The 17,361-nt window shown below is 51.1% G+C and overlaps 1 protein-coding gene and 1 pseudogene across 3 annotated transcripts; both read right to left on the bottom strand.

The window, feature by feature from the left end:
- Positions 1-2,590: 2,590 nt before the first annotated feature.
- Positions 2,591-16,791, bottom strand: PEX26 (peroxisomal biogenesis factor 26). 3 transcript variants are annotated; one of them, XM_070790374.1, is made up of 5 exons: positions 16,288-16,791; positions 15,175-15,315; positions 14,137-14,432; positions 12,437-12,583; positions 2,591-4,408 (listed from the first exon to the last, which is right to left on the bottom strand). In XM_070790374.1, exons 1-5 carry the CDS (start codon positions 16,500-16,502, stop codon positions 3,990-3,992), a joined length of 1,218 nt encoding a protein of 405 aa, XP_070646475.1. In that variant the 5' UTR covers positions 16,503-16,791; the 3' UTR covers positions 2,591-3,989. The 3 variants fall into 3 exon arrangements, with proteins under 3 accessions (XP_070646475.1, XP_019817316.2, XP_019817317.2); XM_019961757.2 differs by lacking the exon at positions 2,591-4,408 and adding an exon at positions 4,418-5,463 and having other exon boundaries at positions 16,288-16,790; XM_019961758.2 differs by lacking the exon at positions 2,591-4,408 and adding an exon at positions 6,181-8,820 and having other exon boundaries at positions 16,288-16,784.
- LOC139183330 (U6 spliceosomal RNA) lies at positions 4,700-4,797 on the bottom strand (annotated as a pseudogene).
- Positions 16,792-17,361: the final 570 nt, after the last annotated feature.

Genomic DNA, 17,361 nt, shown 5'->3' with positions numbered 1-17,361 from the left:
TAAGAATCTGCCTTGAGATGCAGAGGACGCCAGTTTGACCCATGGTTGGGGAACTAAGATCCCACATGCCACGGGGCTTAGAACTAAACCCAGTACGCCACGACTAGAGAGACGTCTGCGTGCCACAGTGAAAGATTCCGCGTGTGGCAACTAGGACCGGGTGCAGCCAAGAATAGTGAATAGGAAAAAAGAAAAGATGGAGTTTACTTTGCCGAAGGGAGACTGGAGCCTGGAGGAAGACCTGGTACCTTCCAGGCACCCACACTGCTAGGGGAAGCTCGAGATTCCCGGAGGAAACTGTATTTGATAATAGAATTATCTAGATTTAGGCACTTGCCAAATGGATTTAACTCTGGTGATGGGTGATTGCCTGCCTTAAGACCGCTTGCATTTGAATGCTGGGCTCCCTGCTTGTGTCCCAGCCCTGCAGGTGCTGAAAGGGAGGGGGCGCTGATGGCCACAGAATCGCAGGTGCACTGGTTCGCCTCTGAGGGCTGACCACTGCACAAAGGTGGAGGCACACAGCCCAGGCGGCCCTGCTCCCAGGCGAGTCCCCTCCTAAACCCACCATGTAGGAGGGTCTGGGTGGCCTTGTTTCAAGCAGGGGACAGCAGCGTTTTCCTGACGGTTCTGATTCCTCCTCTGCTCCCTGCCTGCCAGCTGGCTGACATCAGAAGTGGGAGCTTTCAACGCATCCACTCCCATGGTGTTGCCTTTGATCCTGGCTAAGCTCAGCTTCCTGGGTGGGAGCCGGGGGTGGGGGCAGCCCTTTAGGCCCTCACCTGCCAGTCACAGAAAAATGAGATGGAGGGGACAGGAGGCAGTGGGCACTTAGAGCTGGGGGTCAAAGACTGACAGGTGACATGCAGAGAACACTGAGCTCAGGGAACAAAGAAAAACTCGCCTCCTTCACAAATGGGGGCAAGCTGGTCAGAGGCCAGTGGAAGCCCTGCCCTCACCCACACCTAAGGCTCTGTTACTGATCCTGTGACCACCTTCTGCAGCTGCCAGCCCTATTAAAGGCACCAAACGAGCAGCACCACAGGAAAGATAAGGCCGTCAGGTCAGTATCTCCCCTCAGGCCTTGGTGTTCTGCATACAGTTGACTCTTCACTTTCAGAAGGACTGCTGGGTTCTCTTGTTTTCCAGAAATTTCACAGAATGCTACGGGTATCACAGAGATCCAGGTTTCTCCACCATACCCTGGCCATGTGTTAAAAGAGTTGGAAAATAGCTTTCACCATCGACGTCAAAAATCCACTTTAGAAAACTATCCCAGGAAAAATAACCGTGTCGTTTCATGGCCTTTGCACATACAGCCTGCTCAGAGCTGTTGTTTATACTAGCAAAAAGTTGGAAAGAACTAGAAGGCCCAGCACACCAGCAGGAAGGATTATGTGGCTGCTAAAAGGACAGCTTGGAACCTCGACCGTCACCTCGTTTGGAATAAGGGTCTTTGTAGGTGTCACTAAGATCTCAAGAGGAGAGCACCTGGATTAGGGTGCTTCCTAAATCCAGCAACATTAAGCGAGACAGAAAAGGACAAGACATAGAAACACACAATGCGGTAAGGCAGGGGTGGGAGACATTCAGCCACAAGCCCAGGGACACCTGGAAGATCCTCCCCGGGGCCTCTGGAGACAGATGCCCTGACTGCGGACTTCCGGCCTCCAGAGCTATGAGAGAGTAAGCTTCTATGGTCTGAAGCCCCCCGGCTTCTGGTCATTTGCTTCAGCAACCCCAGGAGACAAATGTGTATAGTAGAGAAGCAGTAATGCTGAAAACTGAATAGATAATATTAAGAACATAGAAAGCACTAGATACATGTTTATGCAAACAATATGCACGTGTATGGAAGAGAAGGTGAGATGATGTTGCTTTTATGCATTTTTTTTAAAGTAAGGTTATTTGAATGAACATATTTCATGTCTTACAAATATAATGACTAATGTGGCCTGTTCACAACCCTGAAAATACAAGTCTGGCCACCCCGTGTGACAGGACAGCCACCCCAGGACCATGCTGTTCTTCACTCTGGTCAAGTGGACATTGGAGTCTTGACCCCAACAGCACCACCTCACAGATCCACCATTAAAATCGGAGTGTCCACCCACACCTGCTTCCCTGAGACAGAGTAACTCCCTCTCAGGCCACAGTCCCCTGCCTCTATCTTTACCAAATACTCTCTCACAAACCCCATCACCTCCCCACTCTCCAGCCTCACCTTCCACAAGCCCGAAGAAAAAGGTGAGGCAAATAGCATGTCATTTCTTGACCTAGTCCTGATTAAACAGCCCCAAGAAAGTTAACTCGCATTTGCCTATGTAACAAGACACAGATCCCTCAGGGACCATTAATCTTATTTAATCCAACTAAATGTGCTATATGCAAAGTCCGTGTCTATTTAACCTATTTCATGCACCTATTTCAAATATTTTAAGTGGATTTTATCAAAAAGACTTAACCATCCTATTTTATAATAATAAATATTTTGTAGTATTTTAAATACTCCATTCCCTGTATCATTTAACACCTTCCAGTCTTTTTAGTAGACGTTTGCTCACATGACACAAAAGTATCATAAAGAAAATAAGGCAGAAAGATTTTATCCCCATCTTTAAGGTACGAAAATAGAGACCTATTCCCCTTGTATGTGGAACCTAAGAAGAAATGACACAAACTTACTTACAAAACAGGAAGAGACTTAGAAAACAAACTTACGGTTGCTGAGGGGGAAGGGACAGTTTGGAACTTTGGGGAGGTCATGTACACACTGTTGTATTTAAAATGGATAACCAATAAAGACTTACTGTATAGCACATGGAACTCTGCTCAATGTTACATGCCCGCCTGGATGGGAGGGGGGTTTGGGCGAGAATAGATACATGTATGCAGAAGGCAATGGCACCCCACTCCAGTACTCTTGCCTGGAAAATCCCATGGGTGGAGGAACCTGGTGGGCTGCAGTCCATGGGGTCGTTAAGAGTCAGACACGACTGAGCGACTTCCCTTTCACTTTTCACTTTCATGCATTGGAGAAGGAAATGGCAACCCACTCCAGTGTTCTTGCCTGGAGAGTCCCAGGGATGGGGGAGCCTGGTGGGCTGCTGTCTATGGGGTTGCACAGAGTCGGACACAACTGAAGCAACTTAGCAGATACATGTATATGTATGGCTGAATCCCTTCACTGTTCACCTAAAACTTCCACAACATTGTTAATCAGCTATACCCCAATACAAAATGTTTTTGGCACTACAAAAATAAAAAAAAGAAAGAAAGAAAGAAAATAGAGACCTAAAGATTAGACGACTTTTGCAAAGTTACAGAGCAATTCAGCAGCAGAGCCAGCATCTCTCTATAGGGAGAGATTTGCTTAGCTTTTCTGCCATCAATCAACGTTGATGCTACTGTTAATGTGACTTTTCTCTAAAAGGATTTCTGCAAAAATCCTTTGGTTTTTCAACCAAGTCTCCAAATATTACCTGATGCTTGTCAGTCCCCATCTCAGATGGTAGAAAAGGTGACAAGGGTATGTGAAAAGTCTCTGAGGTGCTTGAAAAAGAGGAGCTTGTCAACAGTGTGAAATGAGAGCTGGGGGTCAGTGTTACAATTAGAAGTGGGTCACAAAACCCAGCCCTGCCAGGTCATCTGGGGAGGGACAGCGGCTCTGGTGGCCCCCACCCCTCTTCTACCTCAGCCTTTCTGCCAGCCTACCCACCCGCCCACTGGCTGCAAGGCCCTTCTGCCGGCCTGCAGTTCAGCCAGCTAACACTCTCCTGAACAAACCCCGTCTGCAGCCACTTTTTCACAGGTTCTCAAGTACTGGGGTTACCAAGAGGGCTGGATGTTTGAAAGATAAAACAGGAAAAAAAAACAAAACAAAAACCACCATTACAGTAGTTATCTCAGAGGCATGGGATCACAAGTCCCAAATTTGCTTTTATACAATTTTTTAAATTTCTAAAATATATCAGTCAGTCCAGTTCAGTTCAGTTGCTCAGTTGTGTCCAACTCTTTGCGACCCCATGAATTGCAGCATCCCAGGCTTCCCTGTCCATCACCAACTCCCGGAGTTCACCCAAACTCATGTGCATCGAGTCGGTGATGCCATCCAGCCATCTCATCCTCTGTCGTCCCCTTCTCCTCCTGCCCACAATCCCTCCCAGCATCAGTCTTTTCCAATGAGTCAACTCTTCGCATGAGGTGGCCAAAGTATTGGAGTTCAGCCTCAGCATCAGTCCTTCCAATGAACACCTAGGACTGGTCTCCTTTAGGATGGACTGGTTGGATCTCCTTGCAGTCCAAGGGACTCTCAAGAGTCTTCTCCAACACCACAGTTCAAAAGCATCAATTCTTCGGCGCTCAGCTTTCTTCACAGTCCAACTCTCATATCCATACATGACCATTGCTTAAAAAAAAATTTTTTTTTAATGTTTTTATCAAGTGGCCTGGAGGCTGGCCAAAAATATCTGGATCCCACTTTAACCCTGGAGGAATGGCACACATGGGGGTTTCAGTAGGGCCCTGTGTCCACTGCTTTTTTCTGAGTATAGTTGGTTTACCACGTTGTTAGTTTCAAGTACACAACAAAGTGAATCAGTTACACACACAGCCGGTTTTTAAGGTTTTTTCCCACATAGGCCATTACAGAGTACTGAGTAGACTTCCCTGTGCTGTACAGTAGGCCCGTACTATTTTTAAAAATACGGAATGCTTCACGAATTCATGTCATCCTTGCACAGAGGTCATGCTATCTCTGTATTCCAATTTTAGCATACGTGCTCCTGAAGCGAGTACCATGTCCGTTGCTCTTAATTCAGCTCCTTGTCATCCAAGAACCAAGATCTCCAGAGGTAGAGAAGCAACCTCCTCATTAACAATTGCTATGTCAAGTTCCAAAGCACCGGGCTGGCAGGTGGTGAGGGAAGCCTAGGGAGGGGAGCTTGCCTGAGAGCGCACAGGAGAGAATGACAACCCACAGCCCCTCCCAGGTGCAGACGCAGCGGCCCACCAGCCCGGGGCCGCTCCAGCCGGGGAGCAGAGGGGAGAGGCGGACAGACGCCCTCTCCACAGTTCACATCAGGCCTCTCTGCCATTTCCTGTGGCTGGCTTAGTGGTTGGCAGAGACAGTGCCACCCGACTTAGAAGTGGAGCATCTGGGAGTGTGAAAGGCTGGCTCTCAGCTTTTCACCAGGTACCAGGCAGGCTGGACAGAGGGCTGCGTTTGCCAGGAAGTGGCAGCAGAGGTGTGATGCCCATCTGTTCCTCTCAGACTCGGGCTCAGAAGAGGGTGGAACGGCTCCATGGCATTACAGGGAAAGGTGTGGGGCTTATACTGCGAGGCCATCACAGAAGGGAGCACGGGGCAGCTGAACAGAGTGAGGCAGCTCTGCAAGAGCGGATGCGGACAAACACCCAAGACTGGGTTTAAAAGCATGGCACACGTGTGCAGCATGCCATCATCTGTGGAGAAAGAGGAGCTTAGCATCAGAGGTTACGTGGAAGGATCCAGGTGGCAATGGTGGTGGGCAGGGGGCCAGGGGTGCGGAGCAGGAGGGAAAGACACCCTCTGTGCCTTCTCAGTTTTAGACACATAAAACATCGTTTTTAAAAGAGCATGAACATGTGAGCAAACACATCCATGGTGTCACCTGCCACGTGTCACAAAGCCACGAGATACGCCCTCAGCCCCTCTCTAGAGGCAGCACTGTGTCCTCCCCTCCACTGTCCACCCCACCCGTGATGGCCCGTGCAGCCCAGCTGCTCCTTACCTCACCATCTCCCCAGCTGCCCCTCAGCCCCGAGAACCGTCATCTCAGAACCAGTGGAAGCGACCCACTCGCTGGGGCCGAGGTGGCACGTGTGAGGATGGCAAGCTCCAGTGGCTGGTTTTTGGGTACACGAGGGGCACCGTGAGCAGTGAGCGACATGGACTGTGGAGGGGACTCCTGTCTTATGCAAGCTGAAGCCTGGGGGTCACTTCACCCTGGGATCTCCATTTCCTTAACACACAAAGCAGGGGTTGCAATGGGGGAGTCTGTCTAGATCACACGCCGGCAGCCCACCTCATGGCCACTTCTCCGGATCTGTTGTGTACTGGGTGCTTTGAGCACAGGCCCACAGAAACACGAAGCGAGCTCTCCGTGCACGCTGAAACATTCTGGGAGCCCCACAAAAAAGTGGAACAAACAGGTAATAACAGATTTTATTTAGTCCAATATATGCAGATTATCATTTCAATATGCCATCAATATAAAATTACCAAGTCTCTACTCTTTTTAGCTCTGTGTTTGCAGTCAGTGTGTATATTTACACAGCATCTTGATTTACAGTACGCGATCAATATAAAAATTACCGAGTTTCCACTCTTTTTAGCTCTGTGTTTGCAATCAGTGTATATTTTATATTTACACATCTTGATTTGGCCCAGCCACACCTCAAGGGTTGAAAGGCGGCTGAAGCTAGTGGGGACCTCCCTGGTCAGCACCGGTGCTGGAGTGACCAGGTGGCCTGCCCTTCGCTTCAGATGTCATCAGGCTTCGAGCTGAGGCCGGCCGGAGCAGCAGCTGCATCCCCAGACAAGGCCCAGCCACTCGAGCAGTGGGTCCAGCTCCTTGCCAGATGAGGGGAGCTGGGGCTGGATGCCAGACAAGACTGCAGAGCAACTGGCGAACAGGAAGCCAAGATGCCCAAGGCCTGGAGTAGGGTCACACGGGCTTCGGGGCGACAGAAGTCAGGGTTTCCACAACACAACCCCCCTCCCCCACACTGAAGCAGAGGCTGCTGTCAGTTACATCCACTCATTCTCCAACATGCCTCTGAACACCGTCTAACCCCCGGCCCTCAGCCGGGCAGTGAGGACACAGCCACCCCTCATGGGGCTCCTACCCGAAGCAGGAACCTGCTAACACTGCCCTGGAGGCTCATTTACTCACCCAACTCACCCAAAAATTCCTGTGAGAGGACAATCACCTTAGAGATGAGGTTAAATCACTTCCCAACAGCTTCACACCAACAGGTGGGAGGGCAGCCTCCCACCACTTCAACATTGCAGTCACACACCCCAGCTTCAAAGAGGCCCCAGAATCCCACAGTTGCAAGGCATGGGGCCACCACTGCAGAAAGCATATGAAACAGGGGCCAGGAGAAGATTCCCAGGGGCAACCCACCATACGAGAGGGGAGCTGGGCCTCCAGAGGATCAGCAGGCGCAGAAGGTAAGAGGTGTGAGGGGTGCAGGGCTCAGAAAACCGTGACTGCCAGCAGCTGGATCAGGCCCCATGTGAGGTGGGGGTGTCGGCCAAAACCAGTGCCCAAGGTCCCTACACTCCATAAGAACTGGGGTTTTACCCTCAGGCCAGGGGAAGCCACTCAAGAGTTCTATCCGTGGCACGAACAGGACCAGGTTTTAAAAATCACTGTAAAGGAGAAATCCCCGAGCCTGATCAGCTCCCTTTCTCTCAGCATGTTTTACGACACCCTAGGACTTAACCTCCCAGGGCCTGAAGCTTACTCACTCCATCATTTTATGAAAGCGATGCCGCTGACCTGGAGCTCCTGAGGGTCTTAATGCAAAGCTGATAAGTCCCTGGTTTTCCTGGCCTGCTAGGCACCTCCATCCCCCAGCCCCACAGCAATGGCCTCCATGTCCCCGCAGAGACAGGGAGGATTCTTGGCGGCCACTGAGAGAAAGCACTGAAACATTTCAGCTGCACAACCGCAGGGCCCTACTGCCTCCCACCCCCAGACAAGGAGCAACATCGTTCACTGCCTCCCAAGCCTCCCCCCTGCCCAACCCCCTCCACACATCCTTCCAGCTCCCCTGATTATCTGCTCCATTTTCAGTGCATCAGCTTTTGAGGCTGGCCTACTTTCCAAGGATGCAGGAGCAGAAACACTTGTGTGTTATACGAACAGCAGAACATAACTGGAACAGGACACAGAAAGGGGGGAGCCAGCAACAGGGTGTGCCAAGGATGCAGCAGAAGCTAGTGAAAGAACCAGCAAGGCAGAGCGCAAACCATCACCTTGAGGGGGGTGGAGGACAGCAGGAAGGAAGGGGCAACAGGAGGGAGAAGGCAGAGAGACCTCCTCACACAGCCCCGCTTGGCCACTGACAGCTGGAACAGAGCTTAGTCCAGGAGGCAGCTGCCCAGATCCCCTTACCCAGTTAGAAGAGGACTTGAGGCTCAGGAAGCCATGCTCAGTGTGAGCAGAGGGCAGCCCACGGCACATCTCCGGGCTTGGGGAGGAATGGGGAGTGATAAGCCAGACCAGACTATGGAGCCTGTCCCGGGGACAACCTTCAGAGGTAAGTGTTCCATGCAAGTGCAAGGCCAAGGTCCCCCAGCCAGGACCTTGCTCTGAATTTCCAGCTGCATGAACCTGTGGCCTGAAAGACCAACCCCTGCTTCTGCAGGAAGACGGATCGTGTCAAGGAATGTCAAGGAGGAAGCACTCCCTTCCCACAACCCCTCCTCTGCAGGGCTGTGCCTCTTGTCTCCATAAAACCTGCCAGGCCCGCCAGCACGGGGCGCAAAGGGGAGGATGCTGAGGCAGCCTGACACAGTGCCCCAGCCAGGTCAGCTTCCCCTGGAATTAGGCTGGCTGCGCTGGCAGGGCCCATCGGCTGCAGGAAGCAGGCTGCCAAGGATGAGTGACTCTGCTCCTCCAGCAGGCTTGGGGCACAGGGGGTTGAGGCGAGCAGGGACGACCACTCAGTGCTGGATGGGAAGCTGGCAGAGAGGAGGAGACACGGCCTCGCGGATCCGCTGGAAGATCTGAGCCAGCTTGTAGAGGAAGGGCAGGGAGCGGGGAGATGCTGCAGGGAGAGGCCAGTCAGTGCCCGCCCTACCCCTCCCGCCCCCCACTCGGCCACTCCTCCCCCAAAACTCTCCCACCTGGGGAGTGACCATGCCAGTGCCCCTCCTCCCCTCCCAACGGGAGAGAATTTCCCTTTCTCCAGAATATAATCTCTGGGTTGTATTTTCTTTATGTGGATGAGAGAAAACTTCAGTTTGCTGAGAAAAAGATCCAAATTTATTATGTTTTAATCTAACTTTTTAATAGTAAAAAGTTGGTAATGATGGCTGCCTCTGTGTAGATGAATTTGGGAAGAGACTTTTCACTACATTCCTCTTTGTGCCTTTTAAGTTTGAAGCCAAGCCATAATACTACCTCTTTTTATCATAAGTTAATTATATTAACAATAAAAGTAAAATTAGCCTCTTTTGAATGAGAGCTGAGCTGGCTGCTTTGGTTTGTTTTTCCTTATTTGAATTACTGATTTTTTAATAGACTTTCTTCCTTCTTAAAAAAAATACGTTACTTTTAAGAAAGTGATTTCAGTCCACCCTCTTCATGTCCTCCTGGCCGGGTTCTAACTGCAGCCCAGCCCTGGGCTCTCACCAACCTGCACGGACTGTCCTGGGCGCTCCTGGAACAGCCCCTTGCCATCCCCACTCAGAAGTTCTGAGATGCCAGACCCCAGGGTTCTGAGACTGAAGGACTCCTAAGAACCACAAAAATCTTTCTAATTTTTACTTTTAAGTCTCTGGAATAAAGTAAAAGATCAGAGGGTGGACAGGACTGAATACAAACTCCTAAGCTTTCCGAAGGGCTAACCAGTGACTCTCCTCAAGCAAACAGGGCTGTTCAGAGGGATCTCCTGCTCAGTACCAGCCATGGCGTCAAATGGACAAGCTGAACTGTGCAGAAGCAGCTCCCAGACAAGAAAGAGGCAAGTGGGGACACAGAAGGGTTTAGGGTTAAATGAAGAGCAGCAGACAGAATGTCTGTGTGACCCTGGAGCAGTCACTTCTCTCTGGTTCTTAGGTTTCCCAACCGAAAAAGAAAATGAAAGTGAAGGGATTGAAATTAAGGGTTTCCAGTTTTCCTTTCAGTTTTGACAGTTATACAACCCTAAGTCTAAATTCATGAGAAGAGGTTAGGTTGTAATTCACACAAAGTCACACACAGAAAAGTTCACGAGTGAGCTCCTAACCTCTGGCCCAGTGCTCACAAGGTGAATTCACCCTCGGGAAAGAGCACAGCAGAAAACAGCAAGAAATCATCAAAGTGTTCGGAGGTACCACCTCATACTGGTCAGAATGGCCACCATCAAAAGTGAAAGTGAAATCGCTCAGTTGTGTCCAACTCTTTGCGACCCCATGGACTGCAGCCTGCCAGGCTCCTCTGTGCATGGGATTTTCCAGGCAATAATACTAGAGCGGGCTGCCATTTCCTTCTCCAGGGGATCTTTCCAACCCAGGGATTGAACCAGGGTCTCCAGTACTGTAGGCAGACGCTTTTACCGTCTGAGCCACCAGGAAGTCCCCTGCCCCCGTCCCCCCCACCAAAAAAAAAAAAAAAATGCTGGAGAGGGTGTGGAGAAAAGGGAACCCTCCCACACTGTGGGTGGGAATGTAAATTGGTGAAGCCATTATAGAGAACAGTATCAAGGTTCCTTAAAAACTAAATACAGCTACCGTGTGACCCAGCAATCCCACTATTGGGCATATATCCAGAAATAAACATAATTCAAAATGCACGTGCACCTCACTGTTCACAGCAGCACTATTTACAACAGCTAGGACATGGAAGCAACCTAAACATCCTTTAAGGGAGGAATAGACAAAGATGCAGTACACACACACAGTGGAATATTACTCAGTCATAAAAAGGGACAAACGAAATGTGTAGAGACATGGATGAACTGAGAGGGTGTCATAGAGTGAAGTTAAGTCAGAAAAACAAGTATCGTATATTAACACATATGTTGTGCAATCTAGAAAAATGGTATAGATGACCTTATCTGCAAAGCAGAAATAGAGACACAGACGCAGGAAACAAATGTATGGATACCAAGGTGGAAGGTGGGAGGAAACTGGGAGAATGAGACTGACATACATATACATATGATTGATATACATATCAATACTATGTACAAGATCGAAGCTGATGGGAACATAGTGCACAGCACAGGGAGCTCTACTCAGCGCTCTGCAGTGACCTGAATGGGAAGGGAGTCCAAAAGGGAAGGGCATATATATACATACAGCTGATTCATTGTGCTGTACATTGGAAGCTAACACAACACTGTAAAGCAACTATGCTATGATAAAAACTACACAAGTAAATAAAGAGGAATCACTGAAATGTTCAAAAACAGGGCACTGTAAAATCAATTATGGAAGTTACTGAAAACTGGAATATTATTTAGTTGTGTAAAGTTTTAAAGCCATTTTTTTTTTTTTTGGTGGGGGGAGGGCCACAATTCATGGCTTACAGAATCTTATTTCCTTGACCAGGAATCGAACCCAGGCCTTCAGCAGTGAAAGCATGGGGTCCTAACAACTAGATCGCCTGGGAATTCCCTAAAGCCATGTTTTAAAGAATACTTATAGGGGGATGAGGAACTGGAAGAAGGCTGTCAAAAAGTCCTTTTAGTTATAAGATAAATAAGTATCAGGAATGTAATGTACAACATGATGACTATAATTAACACTGCTGTATGTTACATACCAAAGTTAAGACAGTCCTAAGAGTTTCTCATCACAAGGAAAAAAATTTTTTTTCTATTTTTAAAATTTTTTATCCATATGAGAGGATAAATGTTCACTGTACATACTGTGGGAATCATTTCATGATGTATGTAAGTCAAATCATTATGCTCTACACCTTAAACTTATACAGTGCTGAATGTCAATTACATATCAACAAAACTAGAAGAAAAAAAAAGAATACTTAACGACAAGCAAAACTGCATCCACATCCAGAAAAAGACTAATGATTACAGTGGCTGACTGAAGGCTGATTTGTTTTCTCCGTCATACTTTCCTGTTTTCCATATTCTCTAATATATATTTTTCCTATTGTATTTCTACAACAAAACATGTTTTAATCTAATGTTATTTTTTTACACATTATGATGAAGGTTTTTCTTTTTCAATTCTGAGGGGACTTCTTGGTGGTCCAGTGGTTGAGAATCTGCCTGCTCGTGTTTGATCTCTTCTCTGGGAAGATCCCACATGCTACAGAGCAGCTAAGCCCATACACTGCACCTACTGGAGCCCAAATGCTCTACAGCCTGGGTGGCAACCACTAAGCCTAAGCCCCACAACTACTGAACAGCCCCTACTTGCCACAACTAGAGAAAGCCTGCGTGCAGCAACAAAGACCCAGCACAGCCAAAAAGAAAATAAATAAGCCCTGAGGCTCTACTCAGAGTTCACCCCTGGACGTCCAGAGTTGACAAGGCAGAATGGACTCTCTCCAGGACTGGTCTCTCCTTCAAGGTGGGCTGGCTCCAGTTCAGGTCCACCAGCTCCTCCTTGCAGATGAGACCATGGAAAACCCCCAGGAGGGCTCCCAGGCCCAGCCCTGGTCAACCGCCCTGTCCTGGGAGGGTGGGTGGGGAGGCAGGTGTCCTCACTCACCTGGATCAAACCTCAACACCAGGAGGCAGAGGAGCAAGGCGGCCAGCAGGCTCTTACTGAAGGGCAGAGAAAAGAAGTGGCTGACTGCAGAGTCCCAGAGCTGGCGCAGCAACGTCAGTAGAGACAGGAACTTGTGGGAGGAGGAGCCTGGCGGGGTGACAGAGTAGAACTTCAGTAAAGAAGCAGCTTCCCAACTCCGAGCTTTGAGTCTAAGTCGAGCCAAGACTGGTTTCCTCATGCAGTCCACAAAATGGTTCTAAGGGAGCTCCCAGGCATCCAGAGATGCCTTCAGCACTGATTATATCAGAACACCAGCTCCATCCAAGAGGACTGTGACGACACCAGACGCCAGCTCCACAGGAGAGGACTCTGGCATCACCAGCATCAGCTCCAGAGGAGAGGACTCTGATGCCACCAGATACCAGCTCCAGAGGAGCGGGCTCCGACATCACCAGACGCCAGCTCCACAGGAGAGGGCTCCGACGTCACCAGACGCCAGCTCCACAGGAGAGGGCTCTGACGTCACCAGACACCAGCTCCATCCGAGAGGACTGTGACATCACCAGACACAACCTCCGTAGGAGAGAATTCTGACATCACCGACACCAGCTCCAGAGGGGAGGGCTGTGACGTCACCAGACACCACCTCTGTAGAAGAGGACTCTGACGTCACCACATACCAGCTCCACAGGAGAGGGCTCTGACGTCACCAGACACTCGCTCCACAGGGGAGGACTCTGATGTCACCAGACACCAGCTCCAGAGGGGAGGGCTGTGACGTCACCAGACACCACCTCTGTAGAAGAGAACTCTGACATCACCACACCAGCTCTGTAGGACAGGACTTCAACAGAAATGTCAACTTAGCTGGGGAACCTGGTACATCTGGTGTTTCTTTAACAGCTTCACAGTATTCTTCATATTCTGGCCTAAGACATATGCACAGTTACATAGCAATAATTCTTGATGATCAGTAAAGGCAGAAAACAAAGGGCACCTCACAGGCACAGTGAAGAATCCCGTCTTGGACTGAGCACAAACATGAACATCACCTTCAAGCCCTGAAGACACCCTGGACTCGCCATCCGAGCGCCTCCTCCCCAGGCACTGGACAGGCAGAGGGTTTGTGGAGTTACATGGAGTCCCTGAAGCCAACAACCTGCTGCAAAGAAGTGAGCTGCCTCAGCAGGTCCCTGCTCTTAGGCACACAAAGAAAACACCTCAGAGGCAGGAGTAGTCTCCTGAGGGCTGAAGGTCCTCCGTGTATGCCTATTCTATGTGTCACGAACAGAGAAAACAAAGATCAGGGGGTTAAAAACCACCAGGAGGAAAACTTCAACTCAGCATCAGGAAGAACTTCCCTGCACAGCCCTCCACAGCTGAAAGGCGCTGCTTCAGATGGTGAAGTAACATCCTGGCCAGGCCAGCACAGAGGAGACAGATCTACTGACAAGGGCCCACGGAGGAGATGACTTTCAGGAGACAAAAGTAAGGCTCTGAGACCTGCACCACCTGCCTCCCAAAGCCAACCGCAGAGGCGCTGGGCTTTCGAAGCACCTCAACAGATTTCTTACCCTGCAATCTGGAAGTTACTCATACAAAGCATTGTTCCCAAGGCCCAGGAAGGTCATGATGGACCCCACGTCCAGGAGGAAGCCCTCAGCTTCTGCACAGAGGGCTGCAGAAGGATAATGTCCCACCTTCCTGGTTTAGTGTCCGCGTCTCCTCGGAGCCAGAGTGCCCATGTGTCTGCTGCTGCCTCGCTGCACTAACGGCCTGAAGCGCATCCAGCCGCTGTTTCTCGCTGAAGGCTGCAGAGCCCACCACCAGCTCTTCAGCCTCTGACAGGAGGCCCAGAGGAAGTAGCACTCGCTGCAGGTGAAGTTCTGCTAAGGATCTATACTCTGGAAGGCCCTGGTTGTCAGGGTCTTGAAGCCAAGCACGGACTCCATCCAGCACAGCTCCAGGCTCTTGCATTTTACTGTATAAAAGAACACTGCAGCCCCAAATAATCCAATCCCAGAAAAAGAGTGGTCAATGCTTCACGGTTTGTTAATTTCTCTTAACCACTAAACTCCTCCTACCCAGCCCCTCCTTTGTGCCCTCAAGTCCTTCCCTAAGGGACACTGACATGGTAAGAATCAGGAGCTCTTAGAAGCAGCAAGCAACTCTCAGCTCTGGCACCCCCCCCGCCCCGTTCTGTCACCCCACTTCATGTCTCCCATCCCTTCCTCTTTTCCCTATCACACTCCTAAATTCCTTCTTCCTCATCTTTTCATGCATATGTTTTGAGTCAGAGGGCGCCAGGGGGACAGGGGGTGGGGGACAGGGGGTGGGGGACAGGGAAAGAATTAGATTTAAAGGGAAATGGTATAGAAAGAAAAAGATGAGATATGAGAACTGAAGGGGTGTGATGTGCTTAGTCGCTCAGCCATGTCAGATTGTGTGTGACCCCAGGGACTGTAGCCCGCCAGGCTCCTCTGTCCATGGGGGTTCTCCAGGCAAGAACACTGGAGTGGGTTGCCATGCCCTCCTCCAGGGGATCTTCCCAACCCAGGGATCAAACCCAGGTCTCGCACATTGCAGGCAGATTCTTTACTGTCTGAGCCACCAGGGGAGCCCAAGAATACTGGAGTGGGTAGCCTATCCCTTCTCCAGAGCATCTTCCCGACCCAGGGGAAAACCCTCTTGTTCCTGCGCTGACTCAGTGGGGAAGCAGTAAGGACCTAAGGACCTACCACAGTTCCAGGACTTTGGGGGGCAGCTTCTCAGGAGCCTGGTAATATTGAAGAACCCAGGACAGGACTTCCCGCCACCGATCCATTTCTGCCAGGGCCTGGATGCCCACAACACACAGAGAGCATTTCACCTCCAAGGAGCTGTCCACAAAAAAGCCAATTTGGGAGTTCAGAAGTGGTTCCCCTGCACTGCCATGCCCACCTTCAGCCTGGGACTGTTCTTTACCAGCTCCCAAGTCAGTAGCAATTACCTCTCACCTCCCCCCATCCCCAGTATTCAAGAGGGCCTCACAATTATGACCCGTCTCATGAGCCCCAGCAAGAGAAAACTGCCCTTTGCCCAGGAGCTAAACGTTTTTATAAATCTAAAGGCCAATCAGCTGTTGACCAGCACACGTCTCTGTATCCAGGTAAAGTCAGGGTTAACCAACAGGAAGCGTTCATTTACTCCCAAGGGGAAAAGAACAGCTGCAGCACAGATGTGGGTGCAAAGAGGACCAGCCCTAAGAGTTTGCTTAGTGAAGAAAGGGCAGAAGCAGTCTCCGCCCAAGCGCAGCATCAGAATCACACCCTCAGCCTTTACAGCACCCAGTCTTCACCGACCCCCAAACACTCAGGGAAGGCCCCCCAGTTCATCCTTCTCTGGGGCCAGCTTTGACCAGTCTACCCACGCCCTCCCTAGTATGACCTAATCCAACGAGCAATGCAGGACCAAAATTTCAATTCTTTGATCCAATCTTACAAGAGGACCAGAACACGACTCCTGCTCTGAACCCCAACCCGAGGAGTGAGGGGGGCTTCTTCGGGGAGGGGTGGAAGGAGAGGACTTCCGGCACCAGCTTACTGCAGTAATTTAACAAATCAATTCTATCTTCCCATTAGACCATTCTACCCTGATATAGGGAGAAAGAATTGATTGTGGGGTCCCACTAAACCCCGTTTACGTCTCGACCGTTTCCTCCGCGGAAACCGACACAAGGTGAGTCCCTGCTTCGCGGAGAAGCACCGCGAGGAAAACAAAGAATAAGGGTCGCACAAGCAACCAGACTGCAGGAGTGCTGGCGTCTGGAGGCCTCCCACCGTCCCCGGAGGCGAACCGAGCCCCGGACGTACGCGCCCGCCGGCTCCTCCGCCAGGCCCTGCCAGGCGCGTTCGCAGGTGCGCAGCGCCGCGCCGAAGTCCAGGTTCACCACTAGCAGGTCGGCCGCCTCCTCCAGCAGAAGCGCGGCCGCCGACGGGGCCGGGACGGCACGCACGGGCTCGCTGCTCCGCAGGGCTGCCCCGAGCGCCCTCAGCGGGGCTGCGGAGGTTGCGGGGTCACTCTTCATAAGTGCGCGCCAGGACGCAGCCCTCTAGGGGCGCGGGGTGTGCGGTGCAGTCTGGGGAGGAGGAAGGGGTGGTCTTCACAGGCTCTGGCGCGGGACAGCCTGGCGCCCTCGGATTTGTGCAGCACTGAGTCCCTGGGCACCCGGTCCCACGACAAGGACTGGGACCCCGGCTGGTGTATGGCCGCCCGTGGTCTTTTCAGTTGCAGGGCCGCAGCCGCGGGCTCGGGAACACGGGGGCCGACATCTTGCCTGCGCGCGCAGACCCGGCCGACGCTCTGCCCCCGGCGGCGCGGGGCATTCTGGGAGGTGTAGTTCCGCTCTTGGAGCGGTTGTCCTCCAAGGCAGGCGAGGGACTTCGGACTACAAGCCCCGGCAGCCCGCGCCCCGGAAGTTGTCGCGGCGAGAGGAAGCCCGCCGACGGAAGGCGCGGAAGGGGGTATGGGTGGAGGCGTGGGCCTCCGGCACCTGCGCCCCAGGTCTCCGGGATGCAGCCCCGGCAGCGGGCGGTAAAGGCAGTCCGTGTGCCGCCTCCGCCGGTCCCCCGTCAAGCTCACGGTCAGTCCACAGTGGGACTCCGAACCTCGTGCCAAACAGAGATCTCGTGAAAAACAGAGCCGTACGGTGTGTGATGCAGTTTGCAATAAAGCCCTGAGACAGAGCACGTATTCCTTACGTTATGGCTGTAATAGTAATTATTAAGTGGTTGTACGCAGACACAAGTTACATTTATTACTGCGCTTCACTCAGGTTTTTCGGGGCCTCTCAAGTTTGTACTAAACCCTAGGTTTTCCAGTTCCTACCCTGAGGTCTCCTGAAGGGACTCCTCTTTGATTACATGAGACGGGCCAGGCCAGGAGCA

Source organism: Bos indicus, chromosome 5, assembly GCF_029378745.1.
Source record: "Bos indicus isolate NIAB-ARS_2022 breed Sahiwal x Tharparkar chromosome 5, NIAB-ARS_B.indTharparkar_mat_pri_1.0, whole genome shotgun sequence".
NCBI classification, from domain to species: domain Eukaryota; kingdom Metazoa; phylum Chordata; class Mammalia; order Artiodactyla; family Bovidae; genus Bos; species Bos indicus.
The sequence above is the reverse complement of the archived record's forward strand: the minus strand, read 5'-3'. Positions and strand labels throughout refer to the sequence as shown.

Excerpts from the sequence above, each read along its gene's own strand:
- PEX26 (XM_070790374.1), bottom strand. The coding sequence starts at position 16,502 with ATGAAGAGTGACCCCGCAACCTCCGCAGCCCCGCTGAGGGCGCTCGGG. Across the intron at positions 15,316-16,287 it reads GCGGAGGAGCCGGCGGGCGC|CTCCTTGGAGGTGAAATGCT; the intron begins GTACGTCCGGGG and ends TTTTGTGGACAG. Across the intron at positions 14,433-15,174 it reads CCCAAAGTCCTGGAACTGTG|TGTTCTTTTATACAGTAAAA; the intron begins GTAGGTCCTTAG and ends TTGGGGCTGCAG.